This window comes from Sminthopsis crassicaudata, chromosome 3 (genome assembly GCF_048593235.1).
Source record: "Sminthopsis crassicaudata isolate SCR6 chromosome 3, ASM4859323v1, whole genome shotgun sequence".
Taxonomy (NCBI): domain Eukaryota; kingdom Metazoa; phylum Chordata; class Mammalia; order Dasyuromorphia; family Dasyuridae; genus Sminthopsis; species Sminthopsis crassicaudata.
This window is the reverse complement of record NC_133619.1, coordinates 174,801,122-174,828,996: the sequence shown is the minus strand read 5'-3', so window position 1 is coordinate 174,828,996 and position 27,875 is coordinate 174,801,122. Positions and strand designations below refer to the sequence as shown.

Sequence of the window (27,875 nt, the reverse complement as noted above, 5' to 3'; positions counted from 1 at the left end):
TTCCTTCCTTCCTTCCCTTCCTTCCTTCCTTCCTTCCTTCCTTCCTTCCTTCCTTCCTTCCTTCCTTCTTCCTTCCTTTCCTTCCTTCTTCCTTCCTTCCTTCCTTCTTTCTTTCTTATCTTCTTTCTTTCTTTCTTTCTTTCTTTCTTTCTTTTCTTTCTTTCTTTCTTTCTTTCTTTTCTTTCTTTTCTTTCTTTCTTTCTTTCTTTCTTTCTTCTTTCTTTTCTTCTTTCTTTCTTTCTTTCTTTCTTTCTTTCTTTCTTTCTTTCTTTCTTTTCTTTCTTTCTTTCTTTCTTTCTTTCTTTCTTTCTTTCTTTCTTTCTCTTTCTTTCTTCCTTCCTTCCTTCCTTTCTCTTTCTTTCTTCCTTCCTTCCTTCCTTCCTTCCTTCCTTCCTTCCTTCCTTCCTTCCTTCCTTCCTTCCTTCCTTCCTTCCTTCCTTCCTTCCTTCCTTCATTTGCCTTGTTGTAATATAGTGTATTCTTATTGCAGAATCCGAGACAAATGAAATAAGCTACTATTGTGTCCACCCTCTTTGCAGAATTGTGAGACTGTGACTTTGAAAAACTATAAAATGAGAGACTTTTAAATATTAGTTTTGATGAATTGTTTACTGTATAAAATGTTCAGACTTTTAAATATTAGTTTTGATGAATTGTTGTTTTTTTCCCTTTTTAAAAAAATTCTTATTATGAAGAATGACTCTTTGGAGGAGTAGATAGAAGGAGAATATAGGAAATACCTAAAAAAAATCAATAAAAATTTATTTTTTAAAAAGGACTGTTTGAAAATATAGTCCTCCTAGCTGTGTGTGACTCTGGGCAAGTCGCTTAATCCCAATTGCCTCAGCAAAAAGCAAAAAAAGAAAGGAAAGAAAGAAAGAAAGAAAGAAAGAAAGAAAGAAAGAAAGAAAGAAAGAAAGAAAGAAAGAAAGAAAGAAAGAAAGAAAGAAAGAAAGAAAGAAAGAAAGAAAGAAAGAAAGAAAGAAAGAAAGAAAGAAAGAAAGAAAGAAAGAAAGAAAGAAAGAAAGAAAGAAAGAAAGAAAGAAAGAAAGAAAGAAAGAAAGAAAGAAAGAAAGAAAGAAAGAAAGAAAGAAAGAAAGAAAGAAAGAAAGAAAGAAAGAAAGAAAGAAAGAAAGAAAGAAAGAAAGAAAGAAAGAAAGAAAGAAAGAAAGAAAGAAAGAAAGAAAGAAAGAAAGAAAGAAAGGAAAGAAAGAAAGGAAAGAAAGAAAGGAAAGAAAGAAAAGAAAGAAAGAAAGAAAGAAAGAAAGAGAAAAGAAAGAGAGAGAGGGAGGGAGGGAGGAAGGAAGGAAGGAAGGAAGGAAGGAAGGAAGGAAGGAAGGAAAGAAGGAAGGAAGGAAGAAAGAAAGAAGGAAAGAAGGAAAGGAAAATAAAATATAATCCTCATTATAGTATATTCAAGTGGCACATAATTTCAAGGCAATGCAAATCTCCTTTGATCTATTAAAAGGACAATGCTTCCATTAGGAAGATGGTGAAATTTATCACTTTCCTAAACTCAGTAAATATTTCAGAGTCTCTCACTGAAGCTATTCTCTAAGTAAGTATACCAAGTTTCCCAACAGAAATAAAGACATCCTTCCTATCTATTCATTCATTCACTCATCATTCCTGAACACTTACTGTACTTCTCCTGACCCTTACCCTTTCGTCTTCTTATGAATATAAATTAAAAGTGCTGTTCTGAATAAAGAGAGGCTAGGCCTTTCCTGTTGGCAATTGTTCATGCCTGAAGACTTGACTGGATAGTTTGGTTTCTTTTTTATTCACTGTTGACTGAATGGGTCTCAGTCCCTTTTCAAAGAGCATTTACATTGTTCCCTGCAAACAGGAGTGGTAGAAGGTGCTTTTCACCAAGGAGGCAGCCACAGGAACCAAGGTAACAAACTTTTTCTGATATGTAAGTAGAGGAGGAAACTGAGCATGTACCATTCAGAACACAGAAAGCATTCGATAGAAACAATTTGGGTACCTATTACTGGCTTCAACATAGAATTCTCTCCTACTGATTATGACTTCGCTTCTGTTGGATGTTCTATATGAAACCTACAGCCAGGCTCCTGCTCCTAGCAAGGATTTCCATCTTTTTACCATCACAAAAACTGAGGTAAAATGACTTTTAAATAAGGGCAACATATTTTAGTTTTGACTTTTCAGTATATTTGTGAGACATTTTTAGCTGGCAGAACTTTGGTAAATGAAAATCAACATATTATCCAATAGTGAGATAACTAACATTTTATTCATAGCCACTCAATTATAGAAGCATTCTATAAAGGCTTCAGTGGATTGGTGATCTCTATGTGTTCCCTCCAAAGAATCAGGTTTTTTTTTATTTGAAACTTTGGGGCACCTAGATGGCACAATGGTATTAGCATAGGCACTGGAATTAGGAGGACTTGAGTTTAAATCCATCCTTAAACCTTTACTAGTTATGCAACCCTGGGCAAGTCACTTAATCCTGATTGCTTCTTTTTTTAAAAAAAAAATTTAATTCTGATTCTGAACTTAATGAAATAGAACAAGTATTTGTAAATATAGTAGAAAAGAAAAAAGTATAATAAAACCTATACAGAACTAGAATATCTGAGTTCAAATTCTGCTTCTGTTGTTTACTATCTGTGTGATCCTGGATAAATCACTTAAGTGTTTTTTTTTTTTTTCATCTGTAAAATAGTAATAATAACAGTATCTATTTCAAAGAAATGTTGTTAGTGCCCTCTGAGATAATTTATTCAAAACATTTTGTAAACCTTAAAAAAAGGTTTTGCTTTTGTTTTTACAAAAAAAGTAAAGCTTTTAATAAATACTGATACTAATAAGAGCAGATCTTCCTTATGTCCAGACTTTTTTTCTTTTTAAATATATAATAAAATCAACCTGTAATATTCAAAATTGTACTGCTTACCTGACCTTTTTTATGACCTTCCTTCTGGTTTTTCTTTTTTTTTTTTTTCTCTTCATTTCAGTGAACTAAGTCTCAACCTATCTTTGCTTGCTCATTATTTCATTTCTGCAATTGGTTGCTCCGTGCCCTTGTCCACTCCTGGTTCCCATGGCACAACATTATTTGAAAAAGCTTAGGTCTCATTTATGTAGTAATGAGAATTTGGACATCTACTAGAGAGCCTCTCTTCCCACTTCCACTCCCAGTTTGAACCCTCATATTTCTATATGTTTTATCTTCCCTAGGGGAAAGTTAAGTGTTTAGATAGAGATGGGAAAGGATGAGAAAAGAAATGAAGACAAATTTATTCTTTCAAGCCACTTATAGATTATTTACAAAAAACACTCTCCTTTTGTGAACACCAACTATTCTATTCATAGAAGTAGTAGGCTTATAACATGCCAAGTTAGGAGGACACCCCTCTTAGAAACTAGCGAGCAGTATGGATTCTTAGAACTACCATTTTTTACTGGGTGAAAAGTATCTACCCAGGGTGAGGGTGGGGGTGTCTCCTAAGTTGGAGTGGATATATTGTTCCTGACATCCAGAATTTAAAAGCAACATGATATAATGGATAGGTCACTGAGCTTGGAGTCAGAAAGACCTGTTTTCAAACCTACTTTAAAAATCTATTGGCTAAATGATTGAATGACTTCTCCATGACTCAGTTTTCTCACTTGTAAGATGAGGGAGTCAGACTTAATGGTTTCTAAGGTCTCTTCCATTCCAAATCTATGATCCTATGTGATGCTATGAGTTTACCCATAAAAACCCAACATCATTGATGGTGATTATACACATAGATTAGTCCTGGGTATATAACATCTTTTTAACACATAAAAAGATCTGAAGTACTATGCATTTTTCCTATTACTGAGTTTTTCATTATAAATGTGTTTATATTAAAAAAAAATTATGGGGTGGCCTGGGGATTACTCCTCACAAAACACTATTTTCATGGGAAAGATGGTTCTGAGAGGCAGTGGACAAGTGAACTCCCATAATATAACTTTTTTTAAAAGTTATACTTAGGGGGCAGCTAGGTGGCCCCGTGGATAGAGCACCAGCCCTGAATTCAGGAGGATCTGAGTTCAAATGTGATCTCAGACACTTAACACTTCCTAGCTGTGTGACCCTGGGCAAGTCACTTAAGCCCAGCCTTAAAAAAAAAAAAAAAAAAAAAAAAAAAAGTTATACTTAAAAGTATTACTTAGTATAAACACCAACGTACTATTTCCCAAAAATTTTTGGTCAGTATCATCTCCATACTCCCAGATGAATTGAATTAAAAGAGATGGTTCAGGTTTGTGTAGATGGATGTAGGAACATGATGGTGTCTTTAAATTAGTATCTCCAAAGCCCAGAAATGAGAGTAAGTACAGAGGAAGCTCTTGGAGAGGAAGAATGTTCTGGGCTTTGTCCCGCCTGAAAGTAGTATCAGAGGTATTCCTGAGTGTATACCCCAAGGCTTAGCAACAGTAAGTTCTGGGGGGGGGGGGGGAACCTTTGAGTAGTATTGATGTTGGAGCCTGAAAGAACTGAGTTCAAGATTTGCTCTTAATGCATCAGTTATGTGACCTGTGTGACAGATCACTGAGCTTCTAAGTGCTCTTGGAAACTAAGAATATAAGCTACAGGCCTACATTGATGGAGAAATGTTTCTTCATCTGGGAGTTCCTTATATCAATAAAATCACAGATTCAGTTCCTGTTCTTTGCTTAAGAGTTAGTAGGTTCTAGAAATTGGAGTTTTGAAGGTTGGGACTGAGATAATTTTCAAGACATTTAATTCCTTGTCTAGAAAACTGGACACTAAACAAAATTATTAGTAACCTTAAAAAGTTGTGGCTCCCTCATAACTTATTACTTAAAAGTGACAGGTACTAGGAGTACATGTTTATAATTCTTAAGGGTCATTAATTATGACTCATTATCTTTCTGTGCTATTTTAGGAATATATTTATTTTTAATACACATTAATTTATGAATCATGTTGGGAAAGAAAAATCAGAACAAAAGAAAAAACCATGGGAGAGGAAAAAAGTAAACATAGCATGTATTGATTTACATTCAATCTCCATAGTTCTTTTTCTGGATGCAGATGGCATTTTCTGTTCAAAGTTTATTTCAATGTCAAAAATGAAGACAATACAGAGGGGAGGTGACTGGCTCATGGCAGAAATGGAAGCAGGGCTCAGGTCTATTGGCTCTCAGACATATCCATTGAAATGGCACATATTCTGCATGTTTTTTCCCCCCACTCTAAGCAACCTTGATATCTGAAAATCTATATTTACCCAAAATACAGTATTACACTGGCCTAAGGGTTACAAAGGATTCTGGACTCAGGCCCAAGGTTAGGAATGAGGAGTCAGTTTTTCTCTTGTAATCTACCCCCACTCTTGGGTAAATTCAGAGAAACCTCTTCTGAAACAAAGCTAAGGTATGGCTTGTATAGAAGGTTTCCCCAGAAATGCGTAACAAGGCTCTTTCTCACTAAGGTACTCAATGTATAATGTAGGTATCAGGTATGAAGCACAGCTCTTTGAAAAGAAACACATTCTTCTCTAGCCCCTCATTCCCTGAAGAGAATGTTATTACATTTAAAGTGGTGACAATAACCATTCCCCCAATCAAGTTCACTTCTAGGAATTGTATAGTCCATACATGAATTACTTCTTTGCTTTCAGGACTGGATGTTACAGTGACCAGACTAATTTATTGCTAGACTAGCTCAGTCTGGCAGATTGCGTCTCAGTTTTGGGTCCTCATCAAGCTCAAGACTCCACTATGGACTCCTATCTCTGTGGACTCTTTGGCCCTTTTGAAGTTTACAAACTCAAATCAGGTCATAATCTGGTCCATTCCATCTCTGATATTCATTCACCTAAGGATAGGAAACAATAGGCATAACAGGTACAAAAGAAACACAGGCATAAGTTCATAGCTACAGAATGGGAGACAGATACTCTCTTTATTTAGATGTTCACCATATTTTTTCCATGTCATTAAAAAAAAGAGGAATCTTATCAGCTCAGGTCTTTTTGTGTGTGTGTGGTTTATTTTATTTTATTTTTTAATTTTTATTTATTTATTTAAAATTTTTAAAAAAAATTTATTAATTTTATAATTATAACTTTTTTTTTTGACAGTACATATGCATGGGTAATTTTTTTACAGCATTATTCCTTGTACTCACTTCTGTTCCGAATTTTCCCCTCCTTCCCTCCAACCCCTCCCCTAGATGGCAGGCAGTCTTATACATGTTAAATATGTTATAATATATCCTAGATACAATACATGTGTGCAGAACCGAATTTCTTTTTGCACAGGAAGAATTGGATTCTGAAGGTAAAAATAACCTGGGAAGAAAAACAAAAATGCAAACAGTTTACACTCATTTCCCAGTGTTCCTTCTCTGGGTGTAGCTGATCCGTCCATTGTCCATGGAACTGAATTAGATCTTCTCTTTGTTGAAGAAATTCACTTCCATCAGAATATATCTTCATACAGTATTGTTGTTGAAGTGTATAATGATCTCCTGGTTCTGCTCATTTCACTCAGCATCAATTAATGTAAGTGTCTCCAAGCCTCTCTGTATTCATCCTGCTGGCATTTCTTACAGAACAATAATATTCCGTAACATTCATATACCATAATTTACCCAACCATTCTCCAATTGGTGGCCATCCGTTCATTTTCCAATTTCTAATCACTATGAAAAGGGCTACCACAAACATTTTTGCACATGTGGGTCCCTTTCCCTCCATTACGATCTCTTTGGGATATAATCCCAGTAGGAACGCTGCTGGATTAAAGCATATGCACAGTATAACAAAGATTTTAAAAGAAAAAGAAAAAATTCGAAAAAACCAAGCAATGCATGAAAAAATATTTTATTAACATGCAATGTTCTATTACCTGTAGATCCCAACCAACCTCTGCAAAGTAGATGGGGAGAAGTATTTTCTCAATTCTCTTTTCTGGAGTTAACTTCATGCTTTATAATTTTTCAACATTTGGTTTTGATTGTTTTGTGGTTAAAGATTTTTTACATTGTTATAATTATTATGTACGTTCAAAAAACTTCACTTTGTATCAATTCATCTTAGGTCCACCTGACCCAATAGCATGCTTTTCTGTATTCATCAAGCTCATTATTTCTTACAGCACAGGAATATTCTAGTATATCTATGGTACCATAATTTATTGAATTATTCCCAACAAATATACATATACTTTGTTTCTTGATCTTTATTACCATAAAAAATCCTTCTATAACTATTTTGGCATATATAAAGATTCTTTTGGAGGGAGTCAATAACCTCCTTGAGATATAAGTATCTCAAGATATAAGCAATGGAATCCCTAAATTATTTTAGTCATTTTATTTGCTTAATTCTAAATTGTTTCCCAGAACGTTTTTACCAATTCATAGCTCCACCAATAATGCAGTATATTCTTATCTCTCTACAATCCCTCAATCATTGACTATTCCAGTCTTTTATCATCTTTGACAACTTTCTGGGTATGAGGTGAAATACCAAAGCTGTTTTGATGGGCATTTCTCTTATTATTAGTGATTTAGTGCATTCTTTAATTTGGTTAATGCTTGCACAATACTTTTCTTTGAGAATTATTCATATCTACAAGGGATAATGTTATTTAAAAAAAGAGAGAGAGAATTGTTCATATCCTTGGAGAAATGATTATTTTATGGATTTATATGGGGGTAACTTTTATACATATAAAAAGACAAAAATTAATATTACCTCATTTCTATTGTATGATTTCTGCTATATTGATTTTATAATGTAATTGAATTTATGCTGTTGATTTTTTCTTTAGAATTTTTAAAATTTTTTCTCAATTTTAAGATTTATTTTTTAAATGTAATTTTTGAATTCCAAATTTCTTCTCTCTCTCTTGCTGTACTCCTTTTCCGTGAGAAGGCGAATATGTTGATAGAGATTATTTTTGTCCAGTTATATAAATCAGATTTACATATTAGCCATGTTGCAAAAGAGAATATGAACCAAAAACAAACAACAAAAACCTCCAAGGAAAATAAAGTTAAAAAAAAAAGTGTGCTTCAATCTGCATTCAGCATCTATTAAGTCTTTCTCTGGAGGCAGACAGTTTTTTTTTCATCATAAGCCCTTTGGAATTGTCTTTTATTGTATTTACTTATGATAATTAAGCCACTAGTAGTAAATCACTATACAATATTGTTACTTTGTACAATGATCTGCTTGCTTTATCTTGCAACAGTTCATATAAGTTTTTCCAAGTCCCGGCTGGGGTTAAGTGACTTGCCCAGGGTCACACAGCTAGGAGGTGTTAAGTGCCTGAGACCAGATTTGAACTCAGGTCCTCCTGAATTCAAGGCTGGTGCTCTATCCACTGCGCCACCTAGCTACCCCCTCCAAGTTATTTTGAAACTGGCTTATTCTGAACCAGGAAATTATTGTACAAAGCAACAGCAAGATTATATGATGATCAATTCTATTGGAAGTGGCTCTTTTCAACAATGAGATGATTCAGGCCAGTTCTAATGGTCTTGTGAGGAAGAAAGCCATCTGCACCCAGAGAGAAAATTGTGGGAATTGAGTGTGCATTACAACATATTTTCACTCTTTTTGTTATTGTTTGCTTGTATTTTATTTTATTTCTCTTTTTTTCCCCTTTTTGATCTGATTTTTCTTGTGCATCATGATAATTGTGGAAATATGTATAGAAAAACTGTACGTGTTTAACATATACTAGATTATTCACCATCTAGAGGAGGGGGTGGAAGAAAGGAAGGAAAAAAAATTGGAACACAAGATTTTGCAGGGATGGATGAATGTTGAAAATTATATCTATGCACATGTTTTGAAAAGAAAAAGCTTTAATAAAAAAAGGAAATATTCTGCTCTTCATTTCTTACAGCACAATCATATTTTATCACAATCATATACCACAACTTTTTTCAGCCATTCCCCAATAAATGGGCATCCTTTTGACTTTCAAAATTTTGCCACTATAAAAAGAATTGCTATAAATATTTTTGTACGTGTAGGATCTTTTTTTTTTCTTTTCCTTTGATCTCTTTGGAATATAGATATAATAATGATATTAGTGAGCCAAAGAGTACACAGAGTTTAAAGCTCTTTGAGCATAATTCCAAATTAATCTCCAGAATGGTTGGATCAGTTCAAAACTCCACCAACAATGCATGTGTCCCAATTTTTCTATATCTCCTCCCAAATTAGTCATTTTTCTTTTGTGTCATATTAACTGATGTGATAGGTATGAAATAGTGCCTCAGAGTTGCATTTCTATAATTAATAGCAACTTAGAGCATTTTTCCTACAGAGAACTTTGATTTCTTCTGAAATCTATTTGTTCATATCTTTTGACCATTTATCAATTGGAGAATGACTTACATTATTATAAATTTAACTCAATTCTCTATCTATTTGAGAAATTTGAGAAATGAGGCCTTTAATCAGAATTTTCTGTAAATTCCACCCCTACCTCTATGATTTTTTTTTTGTTTTCCTTCTAATCTTGGATGTATTTGATTTGTTTGTGCAAAATTTTTTAATGTACTGTAAAATTATCTATTTTATGTCCTATCATGTTCTCTAGTTCTTGTTTGGACACAAAAATTTCCCTTATCTATAGACCTAAGAAGTCTATAGATACTCCATAGTCCCTATCCATACTCCCCTAATTTGCTTATGATATCACTCTTTATGACTAAATTGTGTGCCTACCCATTTTGAACTACTTTGGGAATGATGTGAGTTGTTGGTTTCTGCCTAGTTTTTAATTAAACTGTTTTCTAGTTTTCCTAGCAATTTTTGTCAAATTATGCATTCTTGTCCCAAAAGATCTTTGCATTTATCAAGAACTAGATTACTGTGGTCATTTGTTACTGTGTATTGTGTACCTAATCTATCCCATTAATTGGGAACTTTTAATTTGTTCTTTTGCTAGTTTTTTTTTTAATTGAATGTTCAGTTTATTGATGTGTTCTTTTTCTATCTTATTGGTATGAGTATTAAAGATATAAAATTTCTTTTAAATACAGCTTTAGATTCATCCCATGAATTATATGTTGCCTCATTGTTTTTATTCTCTTTAATGAAATTATTGATTGTTTCTATAATTTGTTCTTTGACCCACACATTCTTTAGGATTAGATTATTTAGTTTCCAATTAGTTTTAGTCTGTATCTCCATGGTCCTTTATTAAATATAACTTTATTTGCATTATGATCTGAAAATGATTGCAATTTAATATTTCCATTTTTCTGCATTTGATTATGAATCTGCTATGTCTTTATTTTTGTCAAGGTGCCATGTACAGCTGAGAAAAAAAATGTATGTTTTGTTCCCTTTCTATTTAATTTTCTTTAGAGGTTTCCTTTCTTGTTTATATTTTTAGTTTGCTTTATCTAGTTCTAGGAAGGGAAAGCTGTATGATTTTCACTAAGAGGAAGTAGAATAGTTTTTACAGAGAGGAAATAATATACTTTTTCCTGTCCATCATATAGTGCTTATAGAGGAGAAATAGTATAGTTTTTCCTGTCCATTTTTTCCTCTAATTCATTTAACTTTTTCTTGAAGAATTTGGATGCTATACTATTTGGTGCATGTATATTTAATACTAATATTATTTCATTGCCTGTAGCAAAACTTCTTAAAACCTGTAAGTTAAAACCCCCATAGGATCATAAACTAAATATGTAGGTCATGAAATTAAGATTTATTATCAGTAAATGTTTGATTTGTATACCTATTTTATATACCATTATACCCAGTCATGTAAAACTTTCTCAGGCAGAAAGGTTCATGAGTGGAAAAAGTTTAAGAAGTCCTAGTCTATGATACCTTTCAACAAAATGTAGTTCCTCTACTTATCAATTAGATTTATCATTGTTCTTGTTTTGTCTGAGATCATGATTGTTATTCCTGCTTTTTTTTTAACCCCAGTTAGAGCATAATAAATTATGTTCCAAGATCTTATTTTTATTCTGTGTGTATCTCTCTGTTTCAAGATTCTTATAAACAACATATTGTTGGATTCTGGTTTTTAATCCATTTTGTTTTCTGGAGGTGAGTTCATTCCATTAACATTCAGTTATGATTACAAATGAAATTTTCTTCCATTTTATTTTTCTCATAATTTCCTTCTCTCTTTTTACCCTGTTTTTCCTCAAAAGTCTGTTTTTTTCCTAATCAAGGCCTCCTTTAATTCCCCCTACTATCACCACTATCCTCCATCTCCTTCTCCTTTTACTTTCCTGTTGGATAAAATGGATTTCTATACCCAAATGAGTATGTAAATTATTCTGTCTTTGAGCCAAATCCTATAACAGTAAAGTTCAAGAGTTGCTCATCACTCCATATCTTCCCTACTCTGTGTATTAGCTTTTCCTTTTGCACCTCTTTTATATGAAACAATTTGCCCCATTCTTCCTCTTCCTTCTCCCAGTGCATTCTTATTTCTCACCTTTTAGACTTATTGTTTTGAAATCATCCCATTATTCCATTATCCCATCCTGTGCCTTCTGTTGGTATATTCTTTCTAATTGCCCTTTAATGATAAAGTTCTTAGTATTACAAGTATCATCTTCCCAGATAGGAATGTAAACAATTTGACCTAACTGAATCCCTTGTGATTCTCTTTTCTGTTTCATTTTTATGCTTCTCTTGAGTCTTATTTGAAAATCAAATTTTCTATTCAGTTCTGATTTTTTTGTCAGAATCCTCTATTTCATTAAATATCAATTTTTTTCCTGAAGAACTGGATTATGTTCAGTTGAACTGGTTAGGTTATTCTTGGTTGTAATCATAGTTCCTTTGCTTTTTATAATATAATATTTCAAGTCCTCTGATACTTTCATGTAGAAGTTGATAAATGTAGTATGCGTTCTAGAGCCCACATATTGGGGTGCCAAAATATACTATCCGGACTAGTTCTCTAGAGGACCTCAGGACCAGCCTGAGACTTTGGTCTTAGTGGAGGAGTGAAGATAGCAGGGGCCCCACGAGGATGGTCAAAGATGGAGTCCATTTATTTCAAGTGCTCTCAGCCCCTAAATACCTTAATACTATTACATCACTGCAGCACATTGAGCATGTGCAACTGTAGAACCATTACATCACCACATTACCACAACACACTGCACAAGTGCTAACTATAGTAGCATTACATCACTACAGCACACTGCACATGTGCTAACTATAAGCACCCTGCTATTGATATGTAAATACCTCTCTTTACTGTAAGTATCCCTTGCTTCAAGTAGAGCACAGATGGTCATGCCCTCCCCGACTTCTCAGGAAGGATGAGAGTCTTTAGGGGAGATGGGAAGCTGAACCAGACATTGTCAGCCAGTTTCCTCTGAGCTGAAGGATCTTATACCTTATCCAAAGCCCCCCACTATCTGTGGCCTTCTACACTAGATCTTATACTGACTGAATTGTCTCTTTCTAACTGCTTGTAATATTTTCTCTTTGATTTGGAGCTCTGGAATTTGGCTATAATATTCCTAGAAGTTTTCATTTTGATCTCTTTCAGGAACTGGTCAGTGCATTCTATCAGTTTCTAGTTTTACTTTCTGGTTCTATGACATTAACTTAGTTTTTCTTGAATTTCTTGAAAGGTAATAAGTAGTCTCTTTTTTTTCTTCCTTCTTTCTTTCCAATATTTTTTGTGTGTTTCTTTTACCATATTGTTGCATCTTTTTTTTCATAATTTTATTGCATCACTTTCATTTTTCCCCATTTTTTGCCAAGCTCTCTTATTAGAATTAAAAAATTCTTTTTGAGCTCTTCCAGGAATTCTTTTTGGGTTTCTGTACAATTCACATTTTTCATGGAGGCTTTACAGTTTATTGTACTCTAGGTTTATGTCTTGATCTTCCCTGACCTCATAGTATCTTCTCTGGTCAAGTTCTATTTTTGTTTCTTATTCATTTTTACAACCTATTTCTTAACTTTTAACATATTAAAGTTGGATTCTGTCTTGGGGAACTGGAAGGGACACGGTTCCAAAGACACTGTTTCAAGCTTAAATTGTGCTATATTCAGAGATGCCATTTCATCATGAATTCCCTTTTCTCTGATGGAGATTTTATTTGAGGGTTATCTCTCTGAGGGATATATGTTTCTTACATAGTACTCTCCTTCATACATTTTAGTTTCACCAAACTAGTTTATGTATTCCTTGCACATGATGTTTCCTTTTCCATCTCTGTGCCTCTACAGAGGCTGACCCCTCTGATTGGAATGCACCCATTCCCTTCCTAGTCTGCTCTGAAACTCAACTCAAATATTATCCCTTGTAAGAAGCCTTTCTTCTAATATCTCTAGCTGTGTGTCTTTTTCCCAATTACTTTGTGTCACATGAATACATAGCATATATGCATGCTCTGTGTATATACATATACATGGGTAGATATAAATACAGATATATAGAATGTAAATTGTTTGACGTGCCTGATATGTAATAAATGCTTAAGAAATGCTTGCTGTATGAGTGAATGGAGAAGAAATGTCTTTCAGATATAGTACATTGCCTGTGCAAATTGCAACAGAAAATGGAATGTGTGAACAAGAAATACTTATTACAGCATATATGTGGCTAGAATGGAAAGTGTAGTAATTCAAATAAATAAGATTCACAAACTGGGTGGGAACCAGTGTGGAGAGCTTTAAATGCCAGGCTGACGGTTTTGTATCGTATTCTAGAGGCAGGAGGGAGTATTAATGATTTTTAAGTAAGGGAAGACATTGTTAGGTCTATATTGTCGCTTTTTAATATTTAATTTTTTCCTAATTACATGTAAAATTTTTAACATTTGTTTTTTAAAACTTTGAATTCCAAATTCTCTCTCCCCTTCTCCCTTCTTCCCTCACTGAGAAAGCAAGCAAAAATGCAAATTAAAACAATTCTGAGGTACTACTTCATACCTATTAGATTGTCTAATAGGCCTGAAAAGGAAAATGACAAATGTTTGGAGAATATGTGGGAGAAATAAGACATTACTGTATTGTTGGTAGAATTATGAACTGATTTAACCATTTTGTAGAGCAATTTGGGACTATGCCCTTTGGGGCATATGTTTGACAAAGCATATTTCTATATTAGTCATATGAAAAAAATACAAACAAAAAGGAAAATAAAGAAAAAAAATTTAAACTATACTTTGATCTGTATTCAGATTCTATCTATTCTATCGATGCTTTCTCTGGAAGTGGAAAACATTTTTCATTATGAGTCTTTCAGAATTGTCTTGGATCATTGTATTGGTGAGAATAGCTAAGCTATTGATCATCAAACAGTATTGCTAGTACTGTGTACAATGTTCTCCTGGTTCAGCTCACTTTACTTTGAAAGTTTTTCTAAGTTTTTGCGAAAAACATCCTGCTCATCATTTATATATTTATATATTTATTATATATTATAATAGTATTCTAACACAGTCACATATCACAACTTGTTTAACCATTGCCCAATTCAGCATCCTCTTGATTTCCCATTTTTTTGCTACTATAAAAAGAATTGCTATAAATGTTTTTGTACGCATAGGTCTTTTTTTTTTTTTTTAATCTCCAACTCTATATTTAATGACTATGGAGAGAAGAGGTTAGAAGCTAGTCACTTAGTGTTAGGGATAAAAGGCAGACAATTCATTTCTACTAATGGTATCCTCCCAATGTGAAAAATAATACAAAGAAGGCACCTACCACCTTGTGTAGAAGCATTAAGGTGAACTTACAAGAGGACTTGAATGTGAGTAAGGATTGATAGATTAATACAGGTAGAGAATTGATCACATAAATAAGATCACAAATGTGCTGAAGTATCAGAGAATGGATTGTACTGGAGATGATTCCTGAAGTGCTTTGCATTTCTAAGAGTGTGTGATTCTGTGGTGTCTCAACATTATTTTGAGAATTTTTTTTCCTTTAGGATTTCTTCCCTCTTCCTTTCTTATTTTTCCTGCTTACTAGCATCTTTCTGTTTCTGGGTCTTACAAACCTCAGTCTACATTAACTCCAATTGGTTTTGTTCTTCTGGCAGATTATCTGGAAGTCATGGAGCATAACTTTACGAACTGGGCCAAGAGCAGCCTTTCCTCGAGAAACAAGGAAGTTACATGAAGAATTTGTGATGAATGAACATCAACAGAGCAAGTATTTGAGGCTCAGTGTTCTAGAATCTGTGACCAATAGCACTAGTTTATCTCTTAGACAAGCCAGGGACCTGTCAACCTACTGGCCAGCAATGATCTTGGCCATTTTCTTTCTCCTTCTTCAAAAAAAAAAAAAAAAAAAACTTTGGGTTCTGACTGATCAATTCCTAGGTTAAGATTATTTTAAGGGAGGGCACTCAAAGATCATAATCAGCTTTGTTTTAATGCTGTTTGTTTTATTGTTGTTATTCAATCACATCTGACTCATTGTGACCCCATGGATCATACTGTCCATGGAAAAATAAGAAAAATACTGAAGTGGTTTACCATTTCATTCCTGCAGACTAAGGCACACATAGTTAAATGACTTGCCCAGGTAATCCTAGTAAGTGTCACAGCCAGATTTAAATTCAGATCTTCTGGACTCCAAGCCCACTGAACCACATACCTCTCTTATTTACCATAATTAAGAGAAGTAGGATAGTGTAATGGCCAGAGAGCTAGTCTTTTGCCAGGAAGGCCTAGGTTCAAGTTCCACTAGGATACTAGGTGATCCTCACCTCTCAGTGCTATAGGCAACATCTAAGACCTTAACATGTAGATCTGCATTTTCATTGGCAGAGGAAATGTCTTCTTGAATACCCAATATCCATTTCAAAAGTGGTAGAGAAAAAAAAAAAAAGATGGCAGGAAGAATGAGGTTAATCCCAGATTACTGATACTTCTTAAAAATCTGGCTTGCATCTTCTCATTTTGTTGTTGTTTTTTGTTTCTTTGGGGGCTTTTGGCAAGGCAGTTATACAGGGGCACAACAGCTAAGTAATTGTTAAATGTCTGAGGCTGGATTAGAACTCAAGTTCTCCTGACTTCAGGGCTGGTGCTCTATCCACACTGCACCATCTAAGTTGCCCAATTCTCATATATTTTTGTCTAATGTTTGCAGTTGGAACTTCCATCTCTAAGAAGCAGAAATGAGGTTTTTCTTTTCTCCAAAGCCAGTCTAGGAAGCCTGATAAGATCTACTGGATAGTGTCTTTGGTTTGTTGCTTTCTTCCCACGACTATTCTGGTTCACTATCAATTTTTTGAGTTCAGTTTGGGTCTGAATTAACTTAGTTTTCTAGAGGCAAGGGGACTGTTTCTTTCAATATTATTCCTGGTGGGATTTCAGAGGATGTGGAAGATGAGAACTTTCTTCCTACATGGGATTATTTTTATTGTTTGTTTCTCAGGTGGTCTTTCTGAGTTCTAGACAAATGGAGACATATCTCCAACCCCTCAAATGACCAAAATCCCTAAATAATTTAATTAGAAAAATTTGCAACACAAGGTTTTGCAAGGGTAAATGTTGAAAACTATCTTTACATATATTTTGAAAATAAAAAAGCTATTATTAAAAAAAAGAAATAACTTAGTCATCCCAGTTTTCTGGAGACAAAGGGTAATACCAAAACATTAGGGCCACTATCAGTAAACAAGTACTGGGAAGTTAGGCTGGTAGTAATCTTAATCAGAAATCAAGTCAGCAGACTTATTGAACATGCTTGTACCTTTGACTCCTCCTTCCTTCATGGGGAAAGAATTATCAAGGACCTCCCTCCCCTTTAGGAATGTGCCTTTCCCTTCCTAATTAACTTTCTTTCATCTCTTTTGAGCATGACTTCCCTTTCAAAATCCAATGACATATGGCCTCTATTATTAGCCATAAGAAAAGTCAAAAAACTCTTGCTTATTCTCCCTATCTCAACACTTATTTTGAGAATATTTTTTTCCTTTAGGGTTTCTTCCCCCTTTCTTTCCTATCCTCTCTGCTTTCCCTGATATTAAGTATCTTTCTACTTCCAGGTCTTACAAGCCTCAGTGTACATCAACACCAGTTATTCTAAATGACCTCTCTAACCCTCATCTAAACCTAAGATGGATTGCTCTCTTTTTATTATTATTTGTAAGAATTAAACAAAATACATACATAACAATTTCATTGCATTCACTGCTTGAAAAACAAAGTAAATATCTGGGACAAAGGTGTACATATATGTATGTATATAAAAATCATATAGGTATCTATACTTTATATATACATACATGCTTATATATAAGCACATAAATTTATATATATATGTATATATATATATATATATATTTTTTTTACCTTGTACACTGACACACACACATACATGGACATGTGTGTATGTATAGTCCACCCCCCCCAGAGACAAATAGAGAGGTTTAAAGTGAGTAAATGATCCACCATACAATTATGTAAGAAGAAAAGCAAAGAGGTAAAAAAAGCCATGCTTGTTTTTCCACTGGATTATTGGAGCAGCATCCTTTGTACTTGCATCTATCCTAGTTCACAAGTCTACATAATTGTTCTTGACTTCCTTCATTCTCTCATCTTGCTAATGGAATGATCCATAAGGGATTAGGACCTGGTGGACTAGCCAGACTTACAGCAGTATTTAATAGTATAATGTCAACATGGAAGGAGGGTTCCAATGGAATGAATAAGGAACTTGTGTTTGGCTTTATGCTGTTTACCATTTCATAAATGACTGGGATAAAGAAATAGATGGTATAGCTAACATCCTTGATTGCAGTCATAATTCAAAAAGACATTGACCAGCAAGAACACTGGGCAGGTCTAACAAATCAATTTGTTAATTAAGCAGAATTTATTGAGTGCCTCCTATGTGCCAGGAACCATACTAGATACAGTGGGAGGGGGCACAGGGACACAGAACAGGGTCAAGCATAGATTGCTGGATCATTCCATTAGCATTAGACGGTAGCTCAGGTGATTAAGTGATTAAGGAAGATCGGGCTGGATAGATAAATCTGGAAAACTTCTGAATTAAGGTGACAATTGAAACCATGGGAGAGAAAGTTAATGAGATAAAAGTGAATATGAACAAAGGAGAGGAGCCAGGACAGTCTTAGCCACAGTTAGGGAGAAGAATATAAGTCATGGTACTGCCAAAGAGACTTAGAAGAGGTCAGAGAGGTAGGAGGAAAACCAAGAAAGTGACATAAAAGTCCAGGGAGACAAGAGAATTTAAGAGAAGAGGTAGTTGAGGGAGTCAAATGCTGTTGAGAGAACCATAAAGATTGAGAAGAGATGTGGCAGTTAAAGAGAGATCATTGGAGAGATCCTGGAGAAAGCAATTGCAGTTGAGTGAGTGATCAAGATCAAAATCCTAGAATTACCAAATGTCTGAGGTAGAAAGCACCTTAGAGGGCATTTCATTCAGTCCCCACATTTTACAGATGAGGAAACAATTTCAGAGAAATAAAATGATCATTGGAAGGTAACACAGTTTATTAATGACAGAACTCTGAATCAAAGCTGGGTTTTGGCCATCAGGGTTGTGGGCTTTCTGCTGGGATCAAGTCTCAAGCCTGTGAGGGAAGCTCACTTTGAAGGAGGGTGGAAGGAGAGTCTCAGAGACTCCAATTAGTGCTGGCAAGGTGATGTATCCCATGTGAAAAAAAGAACCTATCAGAAACTTCCCATTATCCTTTAAAGAATCATTTGTGTTATATTGGCTGTTTTCCTAAGTGGATATAGTTACAGGCAAGTATATTTTGTATTACTTTGGTCTTGTTTAGTTTCTATTTTTTTTTTATTTTAAGTGCATATTTGCATGTAAAATATATATCTTTGTATATGTGTATAAACATATACAAACAATACCATACACAATATATATGTCTGTGTATGTATTTATGTTCACATATATAATCTATACATACTCAAAAATACTTATACATATATGTGCACTGAGTATACATATTTTATGTATATGGTAGATATGTACACATCTATATATAAACGGATATATATATATATGCATGCATATACATACTTGTCTATATAGCTTACTATTTTGTCACTTCATTGGCATAGGGAACTACCTATAGGGAAACTCCCTCTATCATTGTAAGTCTACTTGTCATGTTGAGAGCATTAAGTGGTTAAGTGATTTGATCAGATTCACATCCAATATGTGTTAGCTTAGATTTAAGGGGTGCAGCCTGTATAGGAGAATAGGCTATATTTGCACCAAGACAGTAAACAAACCATTCCATATGATATTATAAATATAGAGAGCTACATAAGTTCTTCCTCTTATTACTACTTAAAATTCCAAACTATGATGTGGTTTTGGTTTTTTCCCCTTGAGATTAAAAAAATGGTAATTGGATTTTGAAGGCATCTGGTGCTTCTTTATAAGCAAATAGAAAGCTTTTAGTATTCAGGTCTATACTTTGATTCTGCCTCAGCAAGATGGGCTTTGAGAATCAAATAGAATATGTTCATTCATTTGAAAGATGTCATTTTCCATCTGATGTGCCTGAGCAAATCACATTCACTTGGTCATTAAAGGTTACTGTGGAAACTTGCCAAGATTTCATGCAGATTAGCAATTAATTTTGTTGTCAGTTATTTCAAGTGATCTGCATTTCTAACTGTTATTGGGAGAGAAGTAGGAGGAAGGTGAGCCAACAAATAATATTTTGAAAAAAATTTGTTTAATAACTACCTATGACCAAATGGACTTTAAAAAATAAATATTAAAAAGTGAATGAGACAGAGTTGAAAAAGTAATGAACCTGAAGTGAGTATGATTAGGTTTAGATTTTAGCTGTACTATCAACTAGCAATGTCAGCCTAGGCAAATCACTTTACTCTCTTAGTCTTAGCTTTCTGGTCAGTAAAACAGGGATTATAATACTTGATATTATATTACAGATAGCTGTAAGAAAAATGCTTTATAAATCTTATAGTGTCTCTATATGTATAGTAATAATGATGATGATGATGATAATTATGTAAATCATCATTTGAAATGGTGATAATTTAGGTCTTCATCACCTTCCTCTTTGCCACAAGTCTTCTGTTGTCTTCTGTTTTCAAACCACTATATATTATATGAATGTTTTTCCTAAAGAATGGGTCTGACCGAAATAACTACACCCAGAGAAGGAACACTGGGAAGTAAATGTAAATTGTTAGCACTACTGTCTATCTACCTAGGTTACTTATACCTTCGGAATCTAATACTTAATGTGCAACAAGAAAATGGTATTTACACACATATATTGTATCTAGGTTATATTGTAACACATGTAAAATGTATGGGATTGCCTGTCATCGGGGGGAGGGAATAGAGGGAGGGAGGGGATAATTTGGAAAAATGAATACAAGGGATAATATTATAAAAAAATTACTCATTCATATATACTGTGAAAAAAAATTCTAAATAAATAAAAAAAAATTCAGAGCAACAATAGGATGTCACAATTAAAAAAAAATGGGTCTGACCATGACATTTTCCTGCTCAGCAATCTTCAGTGGCTCCTTAATGTCTTTAGAATAAAATACAAACTCTTCAACTTGATATTTAATGTCTTCAATAATCTGATTCCATCCTAACTTTCCAATCTTATTTTATTTTATTATCCTTTGTGTACTCTATGTAATCTAACTTCCATCCTGGATGCATGGTACAGGGGTAGCCCTGTGTTGCATATCATTTGTAGAATGTGATTTTTCATTGTTGGAGAGAATGCCACCACAGTCCAGCTTGACTACTGGAATGATAGAATTGATAGGAAAATTTTGGAGAGGAGAGAGAATCTTCATTTCATGATTTCAGACTTTTTTGGGTTGTGACTTCACATCCATAGAGAGGAAAAGACAGAGATAGAGAGACAGAAAGAGTGAAGCAAAGACCAGGAGAGATAGAAATAGAGAAAGAAAGAAAGTTTAAAAATTCTAGACATATAGAGGAGCTGGCTTTTCAACATATCCCTGATTTCCAGAGACGGAGGCTGAAATTGGGCTTCTTGCTTGGTTGAGTTGAGATTTCATTTGATTCTCATATAGAGAGCTCATTCATTCTTGTGTATTTTCTGGCATATCCTAATCTGTAGAACTCCTTCAATTTTTGTTTGCCATATGCTTGGTTAAATGGATTTAATTGATATTCACTATTTGTGATGATCTTTATGTGACCAGCATCTGGTGAGAAGGAATCAAGTTTATAGGTTTAAGTTTGGTTTATCCTTCCCATATAAAGGAATAGCTATCAGGTAATCTAACCCTTTTTAAGTTCAAACCTAAAAATATTACATCCCTAGAATAGCAATATTTGGGGAGACTGATAAAATTCTAGTCTACTATCCATATCTCTCAGAAGTGAATGAAATAATAGTGCCCCATGGCATATTCTGCCACCCTCAAGACAGGAATCAGAGTCTTTTTTGCAGAGTAAGATTTTAGATATCTGTGCCTCCCATGACCCATTTAGACAACTCATGTGGACATACACAACTGACATGAACAGCACATACTTTATATGCCATTCCAAGCAAACTAAACTGTTTTCTGTTTCCAAAACTCAAATTCCATCTTCAGCATCTGCATATTCACACAAACCACCCTTCCTCTCTGGAATATACTTCCTCCGTGTCTCTTGCTTTTTAGAATTGTTGGTTTCCAGTAAAGCTCAGTTGAGATGCTACCTCGTCTATGAAACTTTCTCTGGTACTACAGTTTTTATTCACTCTCCTGGTGCAGAGGTGACTCAGGATATTCAAAGGCTATTTGAGCCAGCTCCAGCTAGTCTAGCAAGGTTGGAAAGCCTTGGAAAGCCTGCTGGTGCTTGTGTATCTTTACAGATGAGATCATAGAATCATAATCATTGACAATTGTAGAAACTGAGGCCTTGGGAAGGAGGTTAAATGATTTGTCCAAAGTTTTATGGTTGGTATCTGAAGTAAGATCTGAATCTAGGTCCTTCCCCCCCCTCCCCGATTGTAAAGCTAATATTTTATCTACTGCACAACACTGCCAGCTGAGATCTCCTTCCCTTTTTTATCTAATCTTGTGATTGTTTTAAAATAAGGAAGTCTTCAGAGGGAAACTCCCTCCCCTGATGCTAAACTCCCTTCTCTGTTGTGGAGGACATGTCTTTTGTAAGTTGGGGAGCATTGAGAGTCTTTGGCTTGCCAATTGGTGTATGTCATAGGGAAAGTTTGATCAGAGATCTTTTTGGCACTGACCCCCAGATGCTGTCTCTCCAAGGACTTAAGGGAATCATAGAATTTAGAGTTAAAATTGAAATGGACCATAGAGATTTAATCCAACCTCCTCATTTTGTGGATAAGGAACCTGAGAAGTGATTTGTTCAAGATCATTATAGCTAGTAAGCCACAGAGTTGGAAACTAGAATCCAGCACTTTTAACTCTTAGTATATTGTTCCGTACTTTACCCTGTTGCCTGAGTACAGAAAGAGTTATTGCCAAAGGATCAGCCATCAGATGATGGTAAGAGTGTGAGTGTGTGTGCACATGTATATGAATGAACAAATAAAGAGACAAACGAATAAACTAAGAAATAAACAAACAAACAAATAAATATTGGCCCTGACAACCCAACTGTTACTGAACTAGCAGAGTTCACCAGCGGGGTTAGAAATACTAGGCTAAAGTGTAATGATCCATTGTGATTAAAATGAGAATAGAGGAAGGATCTTTTTGACTTTTAAAACCAATCCAAACCAAACCAAATACCTCAATCCCTTCACCATCCCAGTCATGCTTTTCTATATCCTTTCCATTTGTGAATGTCTTTCTAATAGTGCATTTAAATGCTGGTCATGTTGTTCAACTTTTTCTTTAATAATGGAGAATTGCATCAATCACTTAGACTGCAATTTATTATTATTATTTATTATTGCTTTCCCTGTTTGTTTGTTTTTTTCCCTAATGCTTGTTCCAGTTTGAGATTATAATTCCTGAAGTAATCCATCCCTTCCTATGATATTGTTGGGTTTTTTTTTTTTAATAGAAAAGTGTTTTGAGGCTTGATATATCTTAATTTTCCTCTTTGCTTTTCAGAACAGTTGCAAAAGGTATTTGGCAAGAATGTGCTAGAATATGCTTTGAATTTATGTTCTGGACATTATGATTTTTTAGTTCGAATGCCTGACGATCTACTCATACACATCTTCTCTTTCTTGGATTTGGATGACATTAGACAGCTGTCAAAAACCTGCAAAAAATTCCAAAAGGCAAGTTGAAATATTTTGAAGCTAAAAAAAAAAAAAAAAAAAGACTTCATTTGGGAAACATAAAGGAGCTCCATGTAGTGAAAGTTGTACTAGGGCAATAATTGTACCACTCTTTATCTTTTGGCCTAGACCTCCACTGGAGCAATTGGTTCCAATATGAGGTCTTCCATCTTGGTGTTACCAGCCACTTTATATGTATCCTATATCTTATTAGGAGATAAATTCCTAATTTAACTAATTCAGCTTCCACATTCCTCAGTTTTATAAGTATTTATTTGCATGTATTTAACAATGCCACACATTCTTAACAATTTATATACTTAGCACTTTTCTCTTTAGAATTTAAGTTTCTTAAAGGCAGGGACTGGTTTCATCAGATCCTTTTAAATTCCCTTCTCAGCTTTGGTTCTGACTCTAGACTTTGCTACTTCAGCCCTCTTTTATGTCTTATCTTCACCTATTAGAATGTAAGTTGCTTTGAGAGTAGGGACTTTTTTTGTTTTTATTTGTATCTCCAGTACTTAGCATTTCATAATAATACCCGATAAATGCTTATTTCTGGAAAAGGGGAGTTGTTTTTTTTTTTCTTTTCCAGAAATAAGGGGAGTTCGTTAGATGCCTGGAATGGTTTAGTCACTTCAAAGTGTTAGCAAGTTTTTTGTTTTGTTTTGTTTTTTCCTTACATGAAATCTCTTTTTCTACCATTTCAATCTGTTGCTCTCTCAGATGTCTCTGTCTCAGTCTCTGTTTCTGTCTCTTCCCAAAAGTTTGGGATCCCAGACTGGTGTCATGATGTATCTCAAAAGACTTTGCAGGCTTGAACCTATCTCCTAATCAAGGGGCAAAGTTTATTGAGAGTAATGGTAATGCCATTACAAAGTGGACTGAGTTGTAAGAGAATTCAGCAGAGAAACATTAACAAGGAGATATATTTATCCAGCTTTCAATCAAAGTTATGCTAATCCTATGGCTCATAGGTAGGAAGGAGTAGTCTCTGGAATTTGGTTCTACCATTGGCATATTAATTCTGTGTCCCAAAGGTAGGGCTAGGGAATAGTCTCCAGAATTTGGTCTGCAAAGACCAGATTATCTGTCAGCAATGAACTGAGGGGTGGTCTCTAGAATTTGATTCTTATTGATCATATCAATCAGCAATGAACTGAGGAATAGCTCTGGAACTTGGTTCCCACTGACAAGATTATCAGTCATCCCAATACATTTATTGGGAATTGTAAGAAGTCTTTGAGGCAGACTCCAAAACCAAAAGATTTAGGATTTCTTGACTTATTATTAGAACAGAAGCCCCCCCCCCCCCCTAAAATCAGGAAACCACAAAATCATATTATACCAGTAGTCTTTTTAAAAACTTGAGGACTTCTATCACTGTCCTCTCATAGTTTTTCTTTGTTAGATTCAACATTCCAAATTTTTGGTTTGTTTTTAAAAAAACTAATCTCTACATAGCATGTTCTTCAATCTTCTCATCATTCCAGCCATGTTCTTCTGTACTCACTTAATTTGTGAATATCCTTCCTAAACTATAGTTGCTAGAATTAGAAACTATATGCCAGATATCAGTCGGTGAGTATATAGTGTTATGACATTACCATTTCCCTTACTCTAGACACTGAACTTCTCTTAATGGAACTTGAACATACTCTCTTATTTGTTGCTATCTCACCACACTTTTGACTCACTTTGAACTAACAAGCCACCAAAATGGGCCCTATCTTTTTTTACATGAACTATTATCCAGTCCCACCTCCTCCATACTGTAGATGTTACTGGTTTCTTTCAATGGCTTATAATATATCATTAATATCATTGTGTTATTAATGAAATTAATACATAATATAATTAATATAATGATATAATTAAAATAAATACAAGCCATTATTTCATCTAGAATTTTTATAGGGAAACAAGAAATAAATTTAGAAAACTATGGACAAGAGTTAAAACAGCTTCCAACTTCTTTGGTTTCAGACAGGTTTTTGCATATCTTTAACAATGCTAGAAACTTCATCTAGTTATCTGACTTAAAATTGTTAAAAAAACAAAACAAAACCAAAAAGCAGAGGGGTGAGGAGGAGAGAAAGGACTACTTAAGAATTCCACAAATATTTGAAATAGATATCCTATATCAGGGCTTCTTAATCTTTTTCCATTTGCCACCTCTTTTTGCTGGAGAAATTTTTATGTAACTCCATCTAGAATCTGAGTCGGAATTTTTTGGGTAGTATTTGTGCATGTGCAGTGCAATGTATGCATATTGTGTATTCAGAACTAAGGCTTCAGTGAACATCATTCATTAAAATATAGGAAACAGCTCAGACTCATTACACATTGATTTTGATTTAATTTTTAGTCATTGTATTCAGAAACCTTTTACTGTTGCCATATTTATTTATATAACCCAGATGGCTTTGTGACAAGGTGGATAATATTAGAGCCAAGACAAACTGAAGTTTGGATTTGGTTTCTAACATATACCAGCTGTTATAATCCTGGGTTAGTCATTTAAATTTTCAATTACCCTAAGCTAAGACCTATAGTGGTACAGGGAGTCTTCTTATGTTATATAGATCTCTCTACCAATGAAATCTAAGATCTACTAAATGCTTGCTTTAGTTTGCTTGCTTTAAAATTAGGAAAAAACATTATTTGGTTTAGTTTCTCCCAGATTAATGATAATGTGTTTCACTGAGTCATTAAAACAACATTTATAATTATGCTATGATTGTAACCATTTATCTTTCAAATGCTAGGTTTTTGTTTTTGTTTTTCTTTTTCTTTTCAGATGTGTAACAGTGAAGAATTCTGGGAGAAGATTAAAACACTGCAAAACAAAAGTGCTTTTGACATAAAGAGAGTGGGGCTAATGGTTTATAAGAAGCTGATAAATTTCCATCAAAATAACAACCACCAAAGGCAGCCTAAGCAGAGGAGACAAACTGCATTCTTCTAAATTATTGAAATAGGAATTTTCACTCAGCAACCAAGATCATAGTTATATCATGTTTATAACTGTAATTGAAGTGAATTTGAGCAATGCAATTTATACACACATAGATTTGTGTGTACACATGCAATATACTGCATATGAAATGTTTTCAAAATAAAAATGAACTTCTTCAATACTCAGCACATAAGCACGCAATGTCTTTTCATCTATTTAATCACTTAAATTTGAGGGAATAGAAATATTCATAGATCATTATTTGACATTATCATGTCAAATATTAAAACTTATTTGCTTAGGTATAGGAGCATATTCCCTCTGGATTAGTGGTTTCCAAAGCTAATCCCCTGAGGCAGTGCCAAATGGGCAGTGGTGAGTGGACACTCAGAGAATGGGTACATGGATTGTATCCATCCTCATTTCCCCATTGTCAATTGTGGGTTTGTTTCCAATGCAAATACATCACACCTTTTAATATCACTCCACTAAAGACTCCTTCAGAGCTTTACTTCCTAAGTAGCACTCAGTTTCAGCCTTCTCAGGATAATAGTCTGAATCTTAACACTACAGCAACTGATCAGGCAAACCCTACCTTGTTCAACTCTCTCTGCCTATTCCAGTTCCCCCATCCCTTAGTTAATTACTCTGGATCTGAGTTTTGGGGTGATGGTGGCTAGAGAATAAACTCCATTCCACCCACTTTTGATTTTTCAATGGGGAAATCCCCCTCCCCACTTGACTTTTCTGAAATTTTGTATTTCCATGGAAAATATCATCTTTCCTGTCTTCTTGTTTCTTAACCATTCCTAGAATTGACTTCTCAATTGAAACTTCTGTCTTCAAAGTTACCTGCAATCTAATTGTCAAATTTGATGTCTTAGTTATCTTACTTCCTTAATTCTGTAGTATTGGACCTTGTTGGACTCTCCTTCTAGAAACCTACTTTCTTTTGCCTCATTCACTTTTGCTAAATAATCTTATGTCCTCTAATTAGAGTTCAGTCTTAGGCTTTCCCTCCTCCTCTCCCTCCCTCCCCAACGCCACTAAATGACTTCATCAGTTACCATGGGTTTAATCATTGGGTATCTATGGGCTGACTCTCAGATTTATGTAATTAGTCCGAATGTCTCTCATGCTCCAACTCCTTATCACAAATTTCCCATTGGGCATTTTGAACTCAATGCTCTATAAGATCTCAAACTTAGTATGTTCAAACTAGAACTCATTACTTTCCTCCAAAAACTCATCTTCTCTCTCAGATGTACCTATTTCTGTTAAGCATAACATTTTCTTAAATGTAGGAAGGCAGAAATAATAAATGCCTTCTTCTCAGATCACAATGCAATAAAAGCTACATTCAGTAAAAAGTTAGGGGTAAATAGACCAAAAAGTAATTGGAAACTGAATAATCTCATCTTAAAGAATGACTGGGTGAAAGAGCAAATTATAGAAACAATTAACAATTTCACCCAAGATAATGATAATGATGAGACATCATATCAAAATCTTTGGGATGCAGCTAAAGCAGTAATAAGGGGAAATTGTATATCTTTAGAGGCTTATTTGAAGAAAATTGAGAAAGAGAAGATTAACGAATTGGGCTTACAACTTAAAAGGCTAGAAAAAGACCAAATTATAAATCCCCAACCAAAAATTAAACTTGAAATACAAAAATTAA

At 34.3% G+C, this 27,875-nt stretch overlaps 1 protein-coding gene across 1 annotated transcript; it reads left to right on the top strand.

Annotated features, from left to right (window-relative positions):
• Window positions 1–1,949: 1,949 nt before the first annotated feature.
• Window positions 1,950–27,875, top strand: LOC141560839 (F-box only protein 36-like). The gene is made up of 4 exons (XM_074299624.1): window positions 1,950–2,125; window positions 15,046–15,154; window positions 23,063–23,235; window positions 26,036–27,875. The coding sequence occupies exons 1-4, from the start codon at window positions 2,030–2,032 to the stop codon at window positions 26,201–26,203; spliced, it is 546 nt and encodes a 181-aa protein (XP_074155725.1). The 5' UTR covers window positions 1,950–2,029; the 3' UTR covers window positions 26,204–27,875.

Excerpts from the sequence above, each read along its gene's own strand:
- LOC141560839 (XM_074299624.1), top strand. The coding sequence starts at position 2,030 with ATGACTTCGCTTCTGTTGGATGTTCTATATGAAACCTACAGCCAGGCT. Across the intron at positions 2,126-15,045 it reads TTACCATCACAAAAACTGAG|ATTATCTGGAAGTCATGGAG; the intron begins GTAAAATGACTT and ends TTCTTCTGGCAG. Across the intron at positions 23,236-26,035 it reads CCTGCAAAAAATTCCAAAAG|ATGTGTAACAGTGAAGAATT; the intron begins GCAAGTTGAAAT and ends TTTTCTTTTCAG.